Genomic DNA, 17,448 nt, shown 5'->3' on the forward strand with positions numbered 1-17,448 from the left:
AATTGGAATATAGGTTTTATTTTCTTCTCTGCTTTCAAAAAGAAAAGACTGTGAGGTAGATAAAAAGTAAAATATGTGAATAGAAATTATCACAAAACTAAAATATTAGGTGAACTAAAATGACAAGTTACAGTGAAGCCACTTTCAAGCAACTGCAATGGTATCGGTTGCTGGTATCGGTTAACTTTTACCGATACTCATGCTGGTATTGGTATCTGTATTGGCACCAATATCGATACTAGTATTGATATAGATACCGGTATCGATACCGGTGCATCCCTAATAAATACTACATTTATATAAATTATTGCTTTACCAAAGGTTAAGAGACGTAGTGGGATAAGTCTACTTTCCTTTTCCTTTTCAAGCACTTTGTGTTGTTTTCTTGTTTTTTATGTGACATGAGGTGCTTGTTTAAGTTGCAGCTGGATGAGGTGGGCCTGGGAGCTCTGAATAGTCCGGTGAGGAACAGGAACAGAGCGAGCTGTGACCCTGTAATGAGATCAATAAGAGGGTAAATTGGATTAAAGGGACTATAAGGAAGTTTGACAGCCAAAACATGTATAGAAATAATACATTTCTCCTTCATACATTCTCCAGCAATGCCCTGGTCCTGTAGAATGAGCTCTGGCATTTTGACTGTGATTGCCTGTTTTTCTGTAAAATCACAGAAAAAGAGAGATGCTCGGGTCGAGCAGGCTGCTTCATGCGCGTTCACGCTCAGGCGTAGCCCGTAGCATTTGCTATCCATAGCTTTAGCAGCAGAGAGAGAGGCAGTGCCAACTCAGCAACGTTGTCGCTGTTCCTAACGCCTAGTGAGAAACCTAGCTACATTTCTGAGGACCCTTAGCTACTTTCTGTGGAACTTTCTTCTAGATATTTCCTGCAAATTAGCAATAAAATAGCCATTTTTGCTCTGATCTGTTCTTTGTTTTGACGTTGTTTCAGCTGTGATCAAGGATATAAATGCTACAGATAGATTGAACATCATAGGCACTTTAGCTCACCTAGTAAGGTGTCTGATTCTCATGCAAAAGTCCTGCGTTCGACTCCAGTTGTGAACATAATTTGTCATTTTGAGTTTCTTTTTTACATTAATGATTTTTTTTTTTACAGTGACAGGATGCCCAAATTTTTATTTGAGACTCGCCGAACGGCATTGAATTCACGGATAAAAAAGATGTGGGTTCGACTTTCATTTTGGAACAATTTTTCAAGCAAGGGAAGGGAATGATCTGAGCATGCAGGAGGACTGACCCATCATAAACCTTTGTCGGCTGTGCTGAAGAGAAAGGTACAGAACTAAATTATTTAATTAATTAGCTACATGTTCTCCTGTCCTCTGTCCTCCGGGCCACACACGCACACACACACACACACACACTGCACGTTCGGCCGACCGACGAGAAAGTGCAGCTGCAGAGAAAGAGGCACATTTTTTTTTATTAATTTGCTGTGTTCATCTGTCCTCCAGGCGACACACACACATGGGACTGTCTCAGCTGTCATTGTCGTTAAGGAGTGTGCATGTACAGCATGTACACCTCATGCACGAGCTTACTTTTGAAGCTGCAGTTACGCGTTAGGCCTGAGTGGTGATCACGAGCATAAAAACTTCAAACTTCCTTACAGTCCCTTTAAATAAATTGCTTAAAAGCTATTTATTTGTAATGTCATTACTTGTGACCCATAGCTGTGATAATCTATTAATTATAGAATATCACCTGCTTGGTCTTTAAGATGACTAGGCAGAAGATTCTAACCCCCAAATTCCACTACCTCCGCTCCGCTCCGCTCCGGTCCGCCCCCGCCTTCCGCAGCCGCTCGCTTCCGAACTCAATTTTTACTAGTCTTCGCTCCGCCCCGCTCCGCTCCGGTGCGAAGACCCAAGGTGCGCAAACAAGCATGCGCGGGATTTTCATGTCCTCGCGATACAGTCCGAAACAAATGCGGAAGTTTGAGCCAAACAAGTCATTGTGTGGGAGAAGCTTGGAGAAGAACTGTTTTATCTGCCGATCATTTGATTTAAGATATCAGCAAGTGTTTGGATCAACAATGGGTGAGTACGTTGACAGTAGAAACAATATTTATGGCTTATTTTTGTGCATTTACAGTCCAACCACCATTGATAGTTGTTACAAGAAAACGTTTAAATGTAATTGAACTAGATTGGAGCTTGTTTTTCTAGTCTAATGTGCATAATTGCTGTTGCAGAAGCACATGTTAGCCGAAGAAGAACTTTAGCTCTCCTTTTGCTACTGGATTTGGTTCATCAGAGAAGAAGGAGCAGGTTCTGGGTGCACCCACTGAACCAACAAAGAAGAAGCCAAGGGGACTTCTACCATCTTGTTGCAGAGCTGCGACTGGACAGCCAGAGGCACCACCAGTACTTCCGCATGTCTGCAGAGAAGATGGATGAGCTTCTGTCCCTTGTTGGACCAGAGTTGAGAAGACAGTCTACATCCTTCAGAGCAGCTATTGAACCTAAACAACGACTAGCTGTTGGAATAAGGTGAACATTTTGACTCATTCTCAAATGCAGAACTCAACTTTTATTTAACACAAACATTTCCAAAACAAGCACTTATAAAACAAAAAATATAAACATTTATAAAAATGAAAGAAAACAAAGAAATATTACCTCAAAAAGGAAAGGACAAATTGTCATAACCATGTAGCTATAAACATCAAACTGAAAACAGTAATATAAAAAAACTGGTCGAGGTAATAATCAAACACTCCAAGAAGTCAGTAGTACAGAAAAACAATACTTATTCCTGAGGCTCATCGACATCCCATTTATCTACCGCAGTAAGCAAGCCCATATATTCCCCAAACTGTCCTGCAGTTGAGGTAGATGGGACAAAGGCAGGATGAGTGGGGGTAGATGTCTGTGTAGGTTGTGATGGGGTGGGGGTTTGCATACTCGGCTGCTGCTGCTGGTATGGGGGATGGTGCTGCTGCTGGAGGCCCTGGTGCTGCTGGATGCCCTGCTGCTGGTGGAGGCCCTGGTGCTGCTGGAGGCCCTGCTGCTGGTGGAGGCCCTGGTGCTGCTGGAGGCCCTGCTGCTGGTGGAGGCCCTGGTGCTGCTGGAGGCCCTGCTGCTGGTGGAGGCCCTGCTGCTGGTGGAGGCCCTGCTGCGGCACCTGCTGGAGGCCCTGCAGCTGGTGGAGGCCCTGCTGCGGCAGCTGCTGGAGGCCCTGCAGCTGGTGGTGTTGCTGCTGCTGGTGTTGCTGCTGCTGGTGTTGCTGCTGCTGGTGTTGCTGCTGCTGCTGGTGGTGGCCCTGCTGAGGCTGCTGATGGTGCTGGTGCTTGCGGAGGCCCTGATGCTTGTGGTGCTTCTGCTGGTGGTGGCCCTGCTGCTGCTGGTTTTGCTCAAGCTGCTGGTGATGTTGTATCAACTGCATAATGCCTACTTTTGCATTTTGCCTGTTGTTCATCTCCATTCCACTGAGGAGTGGAACAATACTGAGGGCGAAGTGGTAGCACTCATCAGTTGCCCCTTCTGGCATGTACGGGCGCTGCAGTGGCTCTTTCAGGAGCTCTATCAGCTTGTCCCCAAACTCCACCCCTTTAGATGCCCCACCTCTATATGCCTTCCTTGACTGGCCGGTAGATTGTGGTGTCCGTTTCAATGGGCTACGCGACCGGCCTCTTGATGTGGAAGGTTCAGCAGCAGAAGCAGCAGCAGTGGAAGGGGTGAACATTCTTGAAGGACCTGCTGCCTCATCTGGTCCAGACAGGCTCAAAGGAGTTGGAGGTTGGTCCTCCTCTGTGTCCATCTGGGATGCAGAGTCCAAGCTACTTCTTGAGCTGTGTGAAAAAGGATTTATTCTAGTAAAAACACAAGCAACCGAAACTGAAAATGGCAATCTAATAACTGAAATTGTTTGACAGAATAACAAATTTAAGGCAATTTACCTGGCCATTTGTGAATAAACAGGTTTGCAGCAACTTACCTTCTTGGTTGCAGATATGGAATTAGAAAAGACATAATCTTTTCAAATTTCCACTCCTTTTGTGTCCCTGCAGCAGATCCACTGGGTAGGTCGGACTTTTTTCGGGACTTCACATAGCTGTCCCGAAGTGCCCTCCATTTGTTTTTACATTGATCACCTGAAAGAAGAAGAATTTGAAAATCAGTCAAAAATAACACAATTTTTTGCTTTGTTCTTCTGCATACAGGTTTTTGGCCTCCGGTGACTCCTTTGTCAGTCTGGCTTTCAGCTACCGTCTTGGCCAGACTACGGTCAGAAACTCTGTCCACATGGTGTGTGCTGCTATTGAGAAAGTGATGATGGGCCAATATCTGCCACCCCCAACTGATGAAATGTGGAAGACCATAGCACAAGGCTTCTGGGAGAAGTGGAATTTCCCTAACTGTTTGGGGGCATTGGATGGGAAACATATACACATTCAAGCTCCACCACGCTCTGGAAGCCAGTATTTCAACTATAAAAAGATCTTCTCCATTGTGCTGCTGGCTCTGGTGGATGCAGACTACAGATTTCGGGTGATCCAGGTGGGGGACTTTGGAAGAAGCAGTGATGGAGCTGTCTACGCTGGCTCAGCACTGGGGATTGGAATGGAGAGAAGAACGCTTCATGTGCCTCCCCATGCCCCCCTCCCTGGTGCTGCTGATGCTACCCCTGTGCCCCATGTCATGGTGGCGGATGCAGCTTTTCCACTGAAGCCGTACCTGATGAGGCCATACCCCGGGCATAATCTGACTCACAGGAAAAGAATCTTCAACTACAGGCTGTCAAGAGCACGTATGGTAGTTGAGAATGCATTTGGCATTCTTGCCTCTAGATGGAGGATTTTTTACAGGCGAATACACCTCCATCCTGACAAGGTGGACAGTGTTGTTCTTGCTGCATGCATTTTGCACAACTTCTTGATTGCACCAAGTGAGAACCAAGCAATCTTGGACGAAGCTAACCAACAGACCACACACATGGTACCAGTGAGAGACATGGGTCCAAATCGGGCATCCAGGGAGGCCTGCAACATCAGGGAGATTTTTTGTGACTTTTTCATGTCTCCTGAGGGCAGTTTGGCTTGGCAGGACAGAATGGTGTGAAATGGGAAATAAGTCCTGCAGCTGAAACAGTGTTGAGACACTGTGCAATCTGTGTGCATCTTATTTTTTTACAAGTTCTCAACTGTGTCGTGATTTTTAAAACTGTTTAACCACAAATAAATGTGTGCATGTTTCCTAAATAAAAGTATTATTTGACTTTGCCATTCTTTGTTTATTGTTATAATAAGCCAAAGGGATTAAATAAGTGGGATACTCGAGGAAAGGGTTATAGTTTTTTTCAGAAGAGGGAAGTTTACACCTTTGTGAACAGTAGCATGAGATTAGCACTGTTTGCATGTAAAGCACACTACAGGGTGCATTAAATTGCACATACAGCTATTTTTCCTCACTGCTGAAAGCAGAACATAGGAGTTATTTTGGAGTGATGCTTTAAGTATTTTCTACAGAATATTCTATGTCAAACAAATGGACAATATTTTTCTACAAATCTTTGCTACAATTTTGACCATATACAGAATCTTATTCTGCAAGTAGTACACATACATATCTTTAATACATGTATACTACTTGCTGAATATAATGTATAATATAATTTATAGTATATTAATGTAGACCTATTATGCATTGCTGAAATTGTCCTATAACTGACAGAGGGGATTTTCATTCCATGACTTTTTTTGGAAACTTTACAATACACGACCATGCATGTTACACGGTACTTACCAGTCATTTGTAAAACTTTGCCAATTTCTGCCCACGCATTGTCCTTCTTTTTGACATCCTTGTAAAATGGATGTGTGGTGTCATACAATATTTTGTACTTTTCCACTTCAAGGATGAGTTTTTCCTCGTCCATCTTCTGATCTTGCTCGTGTTTTTCTGCTGACTTTTTCCCGTAACTCGAGTGACGCAGGTATCGAGGAAATGGCTTTCAAATTAAAAGATAAGTTGAAGATCGTCAATATTATGTGTAAACACGCAAAAAATGTTTTGAGACACATATGTGTACATGTAATGGTCATTAGATAAACATACCTGTGCATATGAACCAAAGAAACGCTTGTTGTTTATCGTTTTATTGTGAAATAACGGAAGCTGTGCTTGCTCCTTTTCCTGTTTGGCGGTTGTGATTTCTGTCCATTGACTGCGGAGGTGCTCCGGCGTCCGGCAAAAATAGGATCGATTCTATTTTTGCCGGTCGCCGGAACAGAGGGCGGCGCACGGCGCCGCACTGCCGGAGCACGGCCGCAGTAGTGGAATTGCTCTGATTGACTAGAACGGGACCGATTTTGCTCCGGCGTTCGTGTCGGAGCGGAGCGGAGGTAGTGGAATTTGGGGGTAAGACTCTTTGTTTATTCAGGGACTGTCATCACTTCGTTTAGGATTCAAGAACCAGTCAGGTTTGCAAACAAATAATAATTTATTCTACAAACAATTTAAGACTTGACAAATGCTTTAAATTATTATTTACTGTGAGTGGATGCGAACTAAGAGATGGGTGTCTTGAACTGGGTGTGAATTATTTCAGAGTCGGTATCATGAGAAAGCTGAATCCTGGATGGAGGAAATTTGGTTTGCAAGTAAGCTACAAGCTGTTATTTATCAAACTGCATACAAACACTATCTGCGTGTCTACGTTACCCAAAGAGGCACCCTCTTGACGGATCCGAAAGTCAGACGGGGTCAGATGACCGCTGGTACCGGAGGGCTGTAGAGTACCGAGGTACCGTCCTTTCAGTCCTAGAGATGTGGCTCGGGTCATGCCAGATGGATGGAAACCACGCATCTTGGACTCTTAAGGAGTCTAAACAAATCAGCTTTTCTGCAGGAAAATACTTTCTTGTTGTTCGGCTTCGCAGGTGCAAAAGCTTAAGGTTTTGACTATGTCAAAATCCTTCTGGTGAAAGAGGCTTACTCAGACTGTCGTTCTGAGCTTCTCTGTCTGTCTGTCTGTCTGGCTTACTGAAACTGAGAGTGAAGCTCCTTTTAAGGCCTGGTGTTATCTCAGAAGTTCCCAAGCATCTCATAACATAGTCTCCGATTCTGAACTCTGAAATGTGGGACAAGGTTACTTATGTGTCATGTCTTTATCTTAGCCTTACTCTGTCTGCAAGTGTGATGACCTAAACCAGTAAACATACTTAGTATCATTGAAACAGATTCATGAAGCATTGCATCATTTATAATTATACAAGACAATATTTAGTGATTATTAATTATAAAATCTTCTTTCTTCAATGATTATTTTGAAATATAAAATGATTACTTTTAATTATGAAATCTTCTTTTCTTCTGGGAATAACAGTTTATCTAACAGAGCGCTGTGCAGAACCTTGGGGAAAAGAATGCTACTTGTTCATCTTTCGTTATCTGTTGAAGCTTCAGTTCAGCTGATGAAGTCTTCTGATTAAAGAGCCTGCGTGCAGACAATCCATCTCCTCTCAGGGTAAAATACAGCATAATGCGTGTAGCCAGGGTTATTTGCTCTGGCCGTGCATATTAACTGTGGGATCTCAAAATCAGTCCATTTGGTGACGTTACATCTCCCCCCCTTTTTACAAGGACACGGTAGTCTGACAGAAACCACCTGGCATTGTAACATCCTAGAGGCCCGAAGGACTCCGTCAAGAAATGGCAGGTGTCATGTCCCAGATTAAAGCAGAAGGAGTGAGGAAGCATTCCCCATGCCTGGTGGATAGTCACGGAACATGTCTTGAAGAATTGATTAAGTTAACACCTGTATATCATTTGTATATCCCCATGACGGGAAGAATTTCAACTGGTAATTCCTTGAAAATAATATTTCAAAAAGGATAAATGAGCACTGTGTTCCCACACAGTGTAGTCTGAAGAGTAGGGACCGGACCAGGCCCCAGGCGAACCGGAGAGCCCCGCAACCACGGCAGGAACCACAGGACGTTCAGACCCAAACGAACCGGACCCTCAGGCAGCAGGCAACCAAATCAGGCGATGGCGTAGAGAGGTCTTCCCAGGAAGCGAAGACCTATGGCGAAACTCAGAAGAGGAGAAGAGCAGACACAGGGCACTTCAAAGTAGACACACACAAATAGACGTTTGATGCAAAACAACAAACAAAAATAAGCCTAGCACTATATGCGCCTATGCGCTATGTGAAGCCAATTATGTGAACTTTATATGTGCTATGTGTAGCAAATTACGTGAACGGAGTTCAGGTGTAGGAAATGAATACAGTAATTTACGTGTTCTGGAAAAAGTGTTGCAAAAATAACAAAATGAATATAACCCTATGATATATGAGGGGAAATCAACTCTTTTGAGCAAAAATGTTATCAAACAGAAAGGCAAAAATAATTTGTAGCCCATAACTGGTAAAAATCAAAATAAATTGATTATGATAGAAATGACGAAAGAAATCAGCTGCAAATAAAATAATGCAGAAATGTATATCTGTGAATATCTTTCTAACAGAAATAATAATATAATTAATAAAATAATTACTAGTAATAGAAAGAACACCAGAAATGTAAATCAGTGATGTTAGTAAACAAACCTATATGTGAATGTACCCCATAAGGAATTAGTTAGTAGATAAAAAAATTAAAAATTAAATTTGGAAAAACATAACAGTTTGTGTAATACTCTGTTTACTGTTAGGACTTAACCATTATAGGACTCCAGGAACCCACAGTTTGACCACCCTAAGTCACTCCAAGTCTGCACGTAATGTATAGACAGGAAATACAACCATGCACACACACAAACAGACTAACTTGTGTAACCTGAAACAGAGAACTATGGGACTGACGAGTCGGGACCATAGAGATCACCCCACTTTCGAAGTGGAAGGTCAGGACTGGCCGGCGCAGGTGGAGACACCTGGGCAGCTGGGGCTTCACGAACAACCGGTACGAGAGCTCGAGATAGGCGGCCACTGATGTGGTGGACCGAGTCCCCTAGAGCGGTCAACCATGTGGAGAAGTGACGGAACAAGAAAAATGACAACCCCAAAGACAAACAAAGGTTTAGGCATGCAGTGAATAACACGACAGAATCAGCGGAGGACCAGGAGTAAGACACTGGTTGAAAACAGGATCTGCCGACAACTCACGCAGCACCTTGTTCACCGCACCAACCCGAACCATGGTTGGACCACTGAACGTAACACGATCCACCGTGGCTGGAGAGAGAGCAAAGGAGATGTTATCATAGAAAGGAGAAAACTCCATAACAGACTTATGCTCACCAGGATCCAAGTAATATAGAGAGACCTCACCTACATGGACCATAGTACTACGTGGAACTGTCACCCATAGGGTTTGAGACGGAAGCATTACACGTGTGGACACACCATGATACTCATAGAAAACATCCACTTCACGAGCTGGGGTATTAACCAACCAACGGTCACCAACAACAACAGCGGTAGTTTGAACAACATGCGAACGTGAAGTCACCGTCATAGGACATTTAGAATCACCTGACAACTCATCAATTCCACACACACTAGTGGCTCCGCCACGAAGAAAAGTTGTGCCTGGACACAAGAAGTGTAGGCCACGTGTGAGCGAACACACTCGCAGATCTGGAACCAATCGGACATGCGGCGTGTCCTCCTGGAATGCGACGACCGGAGGCCTATCTAACCTGACATGAGTGTCGTCAACCCAGTTACCTACATTTACCACATCCTTTAATCTATAGATGTCATTGGGAGACACAAAAGGAAAGTTGATGATGAAAGCTAGCTCTCTAGCATCTGGATTGACGCTTAGTTTGTTAGCACTGCCCAATGAGAAAGCCAAGTGAGTCTGAAGGGCCATCGGGTCCTTCCATGTCACCCGAGCAATCGCAGACCGGACCATGGACAGGGACACAAGGTACGGAGGGATCCTCCCAATGAGGAAGGTGTCAATCGAAGCGCTCACATCCCGGCCATAGTCGGACAGGCAAATGGTCAGCATCTGTGTATGAGCATAATCAACATTCACAAAAGAGCATAATTCGTTTACAGTGGAAGTTGGTTTACGCAAAATGTCACTATGAGTGTTGAGTACCACCATAGTCTCTTTTTCAGATGTGCCCAGCTGTCTCAAGGCATGTCGCTGCTCCAGTACCTGCTTACGCAGAGTCGGATATTCTCTGTTAAGCTCATCAATGTGTCGACGAACTGTGTTAATCTCAATCGAATTCACAGAAGAGAATCCAAAATTTAAAAGATTGCCAATTGCATTAGCTACTGAGAAAAGTCCATCTAGGAAACGCTTTGGTCTTATGCTGGTACCGGAAAGATCACAGTTTGAAACTGTGAATTTAAGCGCTTGGATTAGTATGTGACGGATGTCTGCTTCTTCTTCTTCTTCAGACCTTTCTCAGTGGCCTAGTGGTAGAGTGTCCGCCCTGAGACTGGGAGATCAGGGGTTCGATTCCTGGTCGGGTCATACCAAAGACTTTGAAAAAATGGGACCCAATGCCTCCCAGCTTGACACTCAGCATTAAGGGGTTGGATTGGGGGGTTAAACCACCAAAAAAATAGTTCCCGAGCACGGCTGTGTCTGCAGCTCACCGCTCCCCCAGGGGACGGGTCAAATGTGGAGAACAAATTTCGCACACACGCACCTGTGTGTGTGTGACAACTAACGGGACTTTTAACTTTAACTTTAACTTTTCTGCATGCTGTCAGGGTACTAGTCCAGCGGGCTCCCGTTTCCGAGAGGCTGGCAAAGTCATTCGTCAACTTATCAGTGCACGCCATAGCGGGGTCAAATTTGACAAAAATCTTTTGTGTGAATAGACGATAGTAAGTAATTAATAGACCTGGGCGGTCTCTGAGTGTGATACCCGAAGAGGGCCCAGGTTCGTACAGATGTGTTTGAGGAGGCTGAGAATGAATCTCAGCTGTGGTCGATATCAGACCGATGCACGCAACTAACAACATTTTGTCAGAGCTGAAAATGGAAACCATGAACGTTTTAGATTGTAGACTGGCACGGCCTTGTGAGGGTTCAGCGCAGGTGAGAGCTCTGGAAGGCCCTCGGTCGACGTGCAGGTGCAGTCAGAAAGATCAGGGTCAGCCAATAATGTTACAGGGTGCCCTTCAACCTCCCCCTTGGTAGGTGAGTCACCAACCTCAGGGCTAGAGGTCACCAGCGCCAACTGTAGTGCAGTAGTGTCAGTGATGTCATCAGCCCATCCTTCGGCAGGTGGAGTCCTCACCGCAAGGTGCTGGGCTTCAGTCGGAGTATCAGCGCCACCATCAATCCCCCATTTGGCAGGTGGTGTTCCCCCCTGGCCCTTCAGTCTCAGGCGGTGTGTCACCGCAACCGCTAACTCCCCTAGAGTAGGTGGTTTTCCCACTACACCGTGGGGTGGTCCTGCTGCAGAGACAATGCCAACACTGTGGAAGTCACGACGTCTGAGGTACTGGATCAACTGGTCAGACTGGCGCCGCCATCGTGGTTAACAACGCCTAAAGAGGTAATGATGTCCTCAAGAGACGCCAAGGGCGTCGGTTGAGTCAGTCGAGTTCGGAGTGTCCTATCACTGAGTGAAATGACAGCCTTAAAGCGTTGGAGCAGGTCCCCTCCTTAAAAGAAAGGAAAAGTATCAATGTTAGCTACAAACACTGGATGGCTCACGGACATGTCTCCCACTGTGAAGTTGCGGAACACCACATTCAGGTAAGTCCTTTTACCTGAAGAGAAAGGATGGATGTTCACAGCTCAGGGTGTGAGTCCTAAGACGCGACCTTGTGCAGCTGCAGCCATGCGGACCTGCTCCCAGAGAGAGCTGGACATGATGGTGAAATCAGAACCGGAGTCCATAATGCCCTCACAGACGTGAGCCCCCTCCAGGGTCACCAGGATGTGAGGTTTCTCATTAGGACCATCACGGATGATTTTGCAGAGAATCCTTAGTGGAAGTCTGATCGGAGATCTAGGCTCGCCAGGTCTGGTGGCAGGTTCTTTGGGTGCTAGAGGACCAGCACTGATGGAAGCGACCACTCCAGACCTCGCAAGGTCTCAGGTGTCAGCGGACACCCCGTTGTGGCAGGCTTCACCTCTGCAAGACCTGCTTCTCGGACCAAGTCACATGCTGGTTCAGGAGGTGGAGGAGGGTCTGCCGAAGAGATGGACAGAACTGACTCACCTACCGATGATTCTTTCAGCAGTGACCGAAGTGCAGCACTCAGTGCGGCGTGAGCTGCTTCAGGAGAATAGCGCCTGAAATAATCTCTCAGCCTTGGGGCAGGACTGCAGTCTCTGCGGCCACGACGCGGTGAGTACCGGTCAGAAGGAGATCGGCACTCGCCGGAGCGAGACAACTCTCTCCTGAAGGAGTATGTTGGACCCCCCTTTTCTCTAAAAGAAACACAATGTTTCTCACGACCAACTCATGGTGACTTGGCGTCCCCCTCACTGGCCGGTGGGGGGTCCCGGACTCTTGAGAAACCCTGAGACCTGTTAGTGAGAAGGCCTCGTGGCTTGGAGTTGTTATATGAGTTCTGGGCCTTTGATTTAGCACCAGGTTTGCTGTACTTAGTTTTACCAGTTCCTGATGTAGTCCCTTCGAGCCGCAGCGTGGAGGGATCTGCCTCCACCGCCAGGACGAACGGGGTATCCTTAGACTTTCTGGACTCTTTGAGCCGCCTGAAGCAATAACTTGCCATCATCCTGAGATCGTCCATAGTTTTGACTTGAAGGTCTACCGCGCCCATATATGGACCGTACTGAGGATGCAAATTATCAAGGAAGATCTCTTTAAAGCCTTTGTCATCTTCCATCCCCTTTTTGCATTCTGAACCAAAGTACGCGTCAAAGAGGCGTAGGTAGAAAGCTTGTGGGTCTTCATTACGACCCTGTTTGACTAACAAAGCTAACTTTAAACCAGCTTCTTTAGCATTGTAAGTGCATCCTCTTCGAATTGCAGCTTCTAGCCAGTCGTAATCATTTGCAATCGCACCATGCTGGCAATCAATGAATGAACCCACTGCATCAGAGGTTAATCTTATCAGAAAGAACTTGTCCTCGAGAGTTACTAGAGGAAATCTCTGAAAATGGTGTCGAAAGTCACTAAGATATGTATCAACTGGGTATGAATTACCTGGTCGAGGATTAAATCTTTTGACGCTCCGAGACATCCTATAGATCAGTGGTACTCAACCTTTTTTCACTGATGTACCCCCTGTGAAAAAATTTTTTCAGCCGAGTACCCCCTAATGAGCGCAAAAGCATTTTTGGTTGTAAAAAAACTAAAGACCTCAAATAGAGCACGGTGCCTTCAGTGACTGATTTATTCAATTTTGGAACTGATAAACAAGTACAAATTTCAACCATTTGAAAAAAAACTACTTCAAATATTTTAAATATTAATAATCCATTACTAAATGCCTTAAAACAAAACTCTAGGAAATTGGAGAGAACATGGCGCTCTACGCACCATGAGGAGGCCTACCTGTCCTGGAAAAATAGTCTTTTGCTTTATAAAAATAAGCTTCAACAAACTAGAACTGCTTATTTTTCAGCATTAATTGAGGAGAATAAGCATAATCCTAAATTTCTTTTCAGTACAGTTGCTAAACTTACACAGAATCGTAGCTCTGAGCCATCTATTCCCTTAGCCCTCAGCAGCAATGACTTCATGGGATTTTTTACAAGTAAAATTAATTCTATTAGAAACAAAATCTTTAGCATCCTCCCTAATGCGATTTCTTCTTCCTCAGTAAGTGAGGCAGCTTCAGAGGTGACTCTAGAACCTCATCTGTGCTTGAACCGTTTTGATCCAGTTGAGCTTTCAGAGTTATCAAAAATATTAGCTTCATCTAAACCTTCAACTTGCATTTTGGATCCAATCCCAACCAAATTATTTAAAGATGCATTTCCTTTGGTTACTGCCCCCATTCTAGATATAATCAATCTATCCTTAGTAAATGGGTATGTACCACAAGATTTTAAGGTTGCTGTAATCAAACCTTCACTTAAGAAGCCTTCTCTGGATCCAGATGACCCAATGAATTACAGACCAATATCTAACCTTCCATTTTTATCCAAAGTCCTGGAGAAAATAGTGGCCATCCAAGTATGTCAGCATTTAAACACTAATGCTCTGTTTGAGGAATTTCAGTCTGGTTTTAGAGAGTATCACAGCACTGAAACTGCATTAGTGAGAGTTACACATGATATTCTTATGGCCTCAGATAAGAATCTTGTGTCTGTTCTAGTCTTGTTAGATCTCAGTGCTGCTTTTGACACAGTTGATCACAATGTTCTTTTAGAAAGACTTGAACATGTTGTAGGGATCAAAGGAGCAGCGTTAGGCTGGTTTAAATCCTACCTGTCTGACAGATTTCATTTTGTAAATGTACATGACAAATCTTATTCATACTCCAGGGTTGCTTGCGGAGTACCACAGGGTTCAGTGCTTGGACCAATTCTTTTGACTATATATATGCTCCCAATTGGTAAAATCATTAGACAGCATGGGATAAACTTCCACTGTTATGCTGACGATACTCAGTTATATTTATCCATTAACCCTGATGAACCTAATCGGTTGGGTAGATTACAGGCTTGTCTTGAGGACATAAAAAATTGGATGACTCTTAACTTCTTGCTTTTAAATCAAGACAAGACGGAAGTTCTCTTAACTTCTTGCTTTTAAATTAAGACAAGACGGAAGTTCTCATATTTGGACCAGAAATCCTCGTCGTCGTCGTCGTCTTCCTCCGCTTATCCGGGTCCGGGTCGCGGGGGCAGCATCCCAACTAGGGAGCTCCAGGCCGTCCTCTCCCGGCCTTGTCCACCAGCTCCTCCGGCAGGACCCCAAGGCGTTCCCGGACCAGATTGGAGATGTAACCTCTCCAACGTGTCCTGGGTCGACCCGGGGGCCTTCTGCCGGCAGGACATGCCCGAAACACCTCCCCGGGGAGGCGTCCAGGAGGCATCCTGACCAGATGCCCAAACCACCTCAACTGGCTCCTTTCGATCCGGAGGAGCAGCGGTTCTACTCCGAGTCCCTCCCGAATGTCCGAGCTCCTCACCCTATCTCTAAGGCTGAGCCCGGCCACCCTACGGAGGAAACTCATTTCGGCCGCTTGTATCCGTGATCTCGTTCTTTCGGTCATTACCCAAAGCTCATGACCATAGGTGAGGATTGGGACGTAGATCGACCGGTAAATCGAGAGCCTGGCTTTCTGGCTCAGCTCCCTCTTCCCCACGACAGATCGGCTCAGCGTCCGCATCACTGCAGACGCCGAACCAATCCGCCTGTCGATCTCCCGATCCCTCCTACCCTCACTCGTGAACAAGACCCCGAGATACTTAAACTCCTCCACTTGAGGTAGGACCTCTCCCCCGACCCGGAGGTGGCAAGCCACCCTTTTCCGGTCGAGAACCATGGTCTCAGATTTGGAGGTGCTGATCCTCATCCCAGCCGCTTCACATTCGGCCGCGAATAGCCGACCAGAAATCCAGAAAAGGAAATTGCTTAGCCAATCGCCTGACCTTAATGGCATTACATTAATCTCCGAGAACAAAGCAAGGAACCTTGGTGTTATCTTTGACCAGGACATGTCATTCAAATCCCAGGTTTCACAAGTTTGTCGGATTTCCTTTTTCCACCTTCGGAATATTGCTAAGATTAGAAGCATACTTTCCAGGAGTGATGCTGAAAAACTAGTTCATGCTTTTATTACATCAAGACTGGATTACTGTAATTCATTACTCCCAGGAAGTCCACAGAATGTAGTTAAAAGTCTTCAGCTTGTCCAAAATGCTGCAGCTAGAGTTCTGATGAGAATTAAAAAGAGATCTCTCCTGTCTTAGCTTCCCTACATTGGCTACCTGTTAAATTCAGAATAGATTTTAAGATCCTTCTTCTGACATATAAAGCTCTTAATAATCAAGGTCCATCATACATCAGTAATCTGATTGTTCCATATGTTCCTAACCGAGCACTTCGCTCTCAGACTGCAGGTCTACTGGTGGTTCCAAGAATATCTAAACTTAGGATGGGAGGCAGATCTTTTAGTTATCAGGCTCCTCTCCTGTGGAACCAGCTCCCAGCTTTAGTCCGTGAGGCAGACACTTTGTCTACTTTTAAGAATAGGCTTAAAACATTTTTATTTGATAGGGCTTATAGTTAAAATCTGATGTTAGCCTAAATCTGGACAAGTGGGGGATTACAGGGAGGTGGAGTGTACAGTCGGTAAAGACGGCTCTCCCTTGCCCTGCCTCCAACATGCCTACATCTAAATAGGATAGGTTATCCAGAGTTAACTCTGTAGTTATGCTGCTATAGGCTTAGACTACTGGAGGACACACTGACCACTTTTCACACTCTACTGCTTTCTTCTACAGTCTGCTCTTTAACTGTACTATTTTGTGCAATTTCAGCTGTTAACTTTATTTTCTCTGTGAGTGTTTTTCTCCCCAGAAGAAGCTGCGATGACATTCTGCTGAGCTGTGGTGGCCTCATGGAGGGGGCCATCGACTAGCACACTGCTGCCAACCACTAATACATTCTCTCTCTCCTGATAATAACTTTTTGTTTTCGTTGACTTTTGATGTGCTAATACTAGTTTATCCATTTAATTATAGATCCACTAGGATAAATACAATAAAGTTTATCTTTCACCAAATACAATATTTACTAAGACATCACAATATAACTATAGACACATTACTTGTGTGTGTGTGTGTGTGTGTGTGTGTGTGTGTGTGTGTGTGTGTGTGTGTGTGTGTGTGTGTGTGTGTGTGTGTGTGTGTGTGTGTGTGTGTGTGTGTGTGTGTGTGTGTGTGTGTGTGTGTCTGCCTGCTCTGCCTTCTCGATCCCCAGTGAGTCGTGGAGGATGGCTGCTTATACTGAGCCAGGATTCTCTGGAGGTTTCTTCCTGTTAAAAGGGAGTTTTCCTCTCCACTGTCGCTGCATGCTTGCTTAGTATGAGGATTGCTGTATAGTCACTGACACTAGTCAGTGACTTGATGCAATTTGCTGGGTTCCTTATATAGGAAACATTATTTCTGATTGGCTTAATGAACTGTGAATTGGAATGTTTATTATGTGAAGTGCCTTGAGACGACTCTTGTCGTGATTTGGCGCTATATAAATAAACTTGAATTGAATTGAATTGAATTGGAAATATTTTTCATCGCTAAAATGTGACTCAAATTAATTAATTGAAAACAGTCACCACATAACTGAAATGAAAATGAATGAAAAGCTTTATTTGTCCCAGGAAGGGAAATTAGAGTTTCAGTACACACAATTCAGAGATCAGACATACTGGGCAAGACACATGACAAGAATTGGTGACTGTGGTCATTCGCAACCGAGTTGCGCTACTTTAATAGAGAGAGAAAAGGATAACAAGGAATGGATTCGGGAGGAGGGGAAAAAAAGGCACTTCACAGCATCTGTCTGCATTC

General features: G+C 44.8%; 2 protein-coding genes across 2 annotated transcripts in view; both read left to right on the forward strand.

Moving 5' to 3' along the window:
- LOC139062148 (uncharacterized) overlaps nt 1–17,448 on the forward strand; it is a 38,931-nt gene that overhangs the window by 14,785 nt on the left and 6,698 nt on the right. The window lies entirely within an intron of this gene.
- Nucleotides 83–5,244, forward strand: LOC129162779 (uncharacterized). The gene is made up of 2 exons (XM_054738888.2): nt 83–2,512; nt 4,186–5,244. The coding sequence occupies exons 1-2, from the start codon at nt 2,193–2,195 to the stop codon at nt 5,081–5,083; spliced, it is 1,218 nt and encodes a 405-aa protein (XP_054594863.2). The 5' UTR covers nt 83–2,192; the 3' UTR covers nt 5,084–5,244.

The sequence above is a fragment of the Nothobranchius furzeri genome, chromosome 12 (assembly GCF_043380555.1).
Source record: "Nothobranchius furzeri strain GRZ-AD chromosome 12, NfurGRZ-RIMD1, whole genome shotgun sequence".
Lineage (NCBI taxonomy): Eukaryota > Metazoa > Chordata > Actinopteri > Cyprinodontiformes > Nothobranchiidae > Nothobranchius > Nothobranchius furzeri.

Coding starts and splice junctions, on each gene's coding strand:
- LOC129162779 (XM_054738888.2), top strand. CDS start 2,193: ATGTGCATAATTGCTGTTGCAGAAGCACATGTTAGCCGAAGAAGAACT. Junction 2,513..4,185: donor CGACTAGCTGTTGGAATAAG/GTGAACATTTTG, acceptor TTCTGCATACAG/GTTTTTGGCCTCCGGTGACT.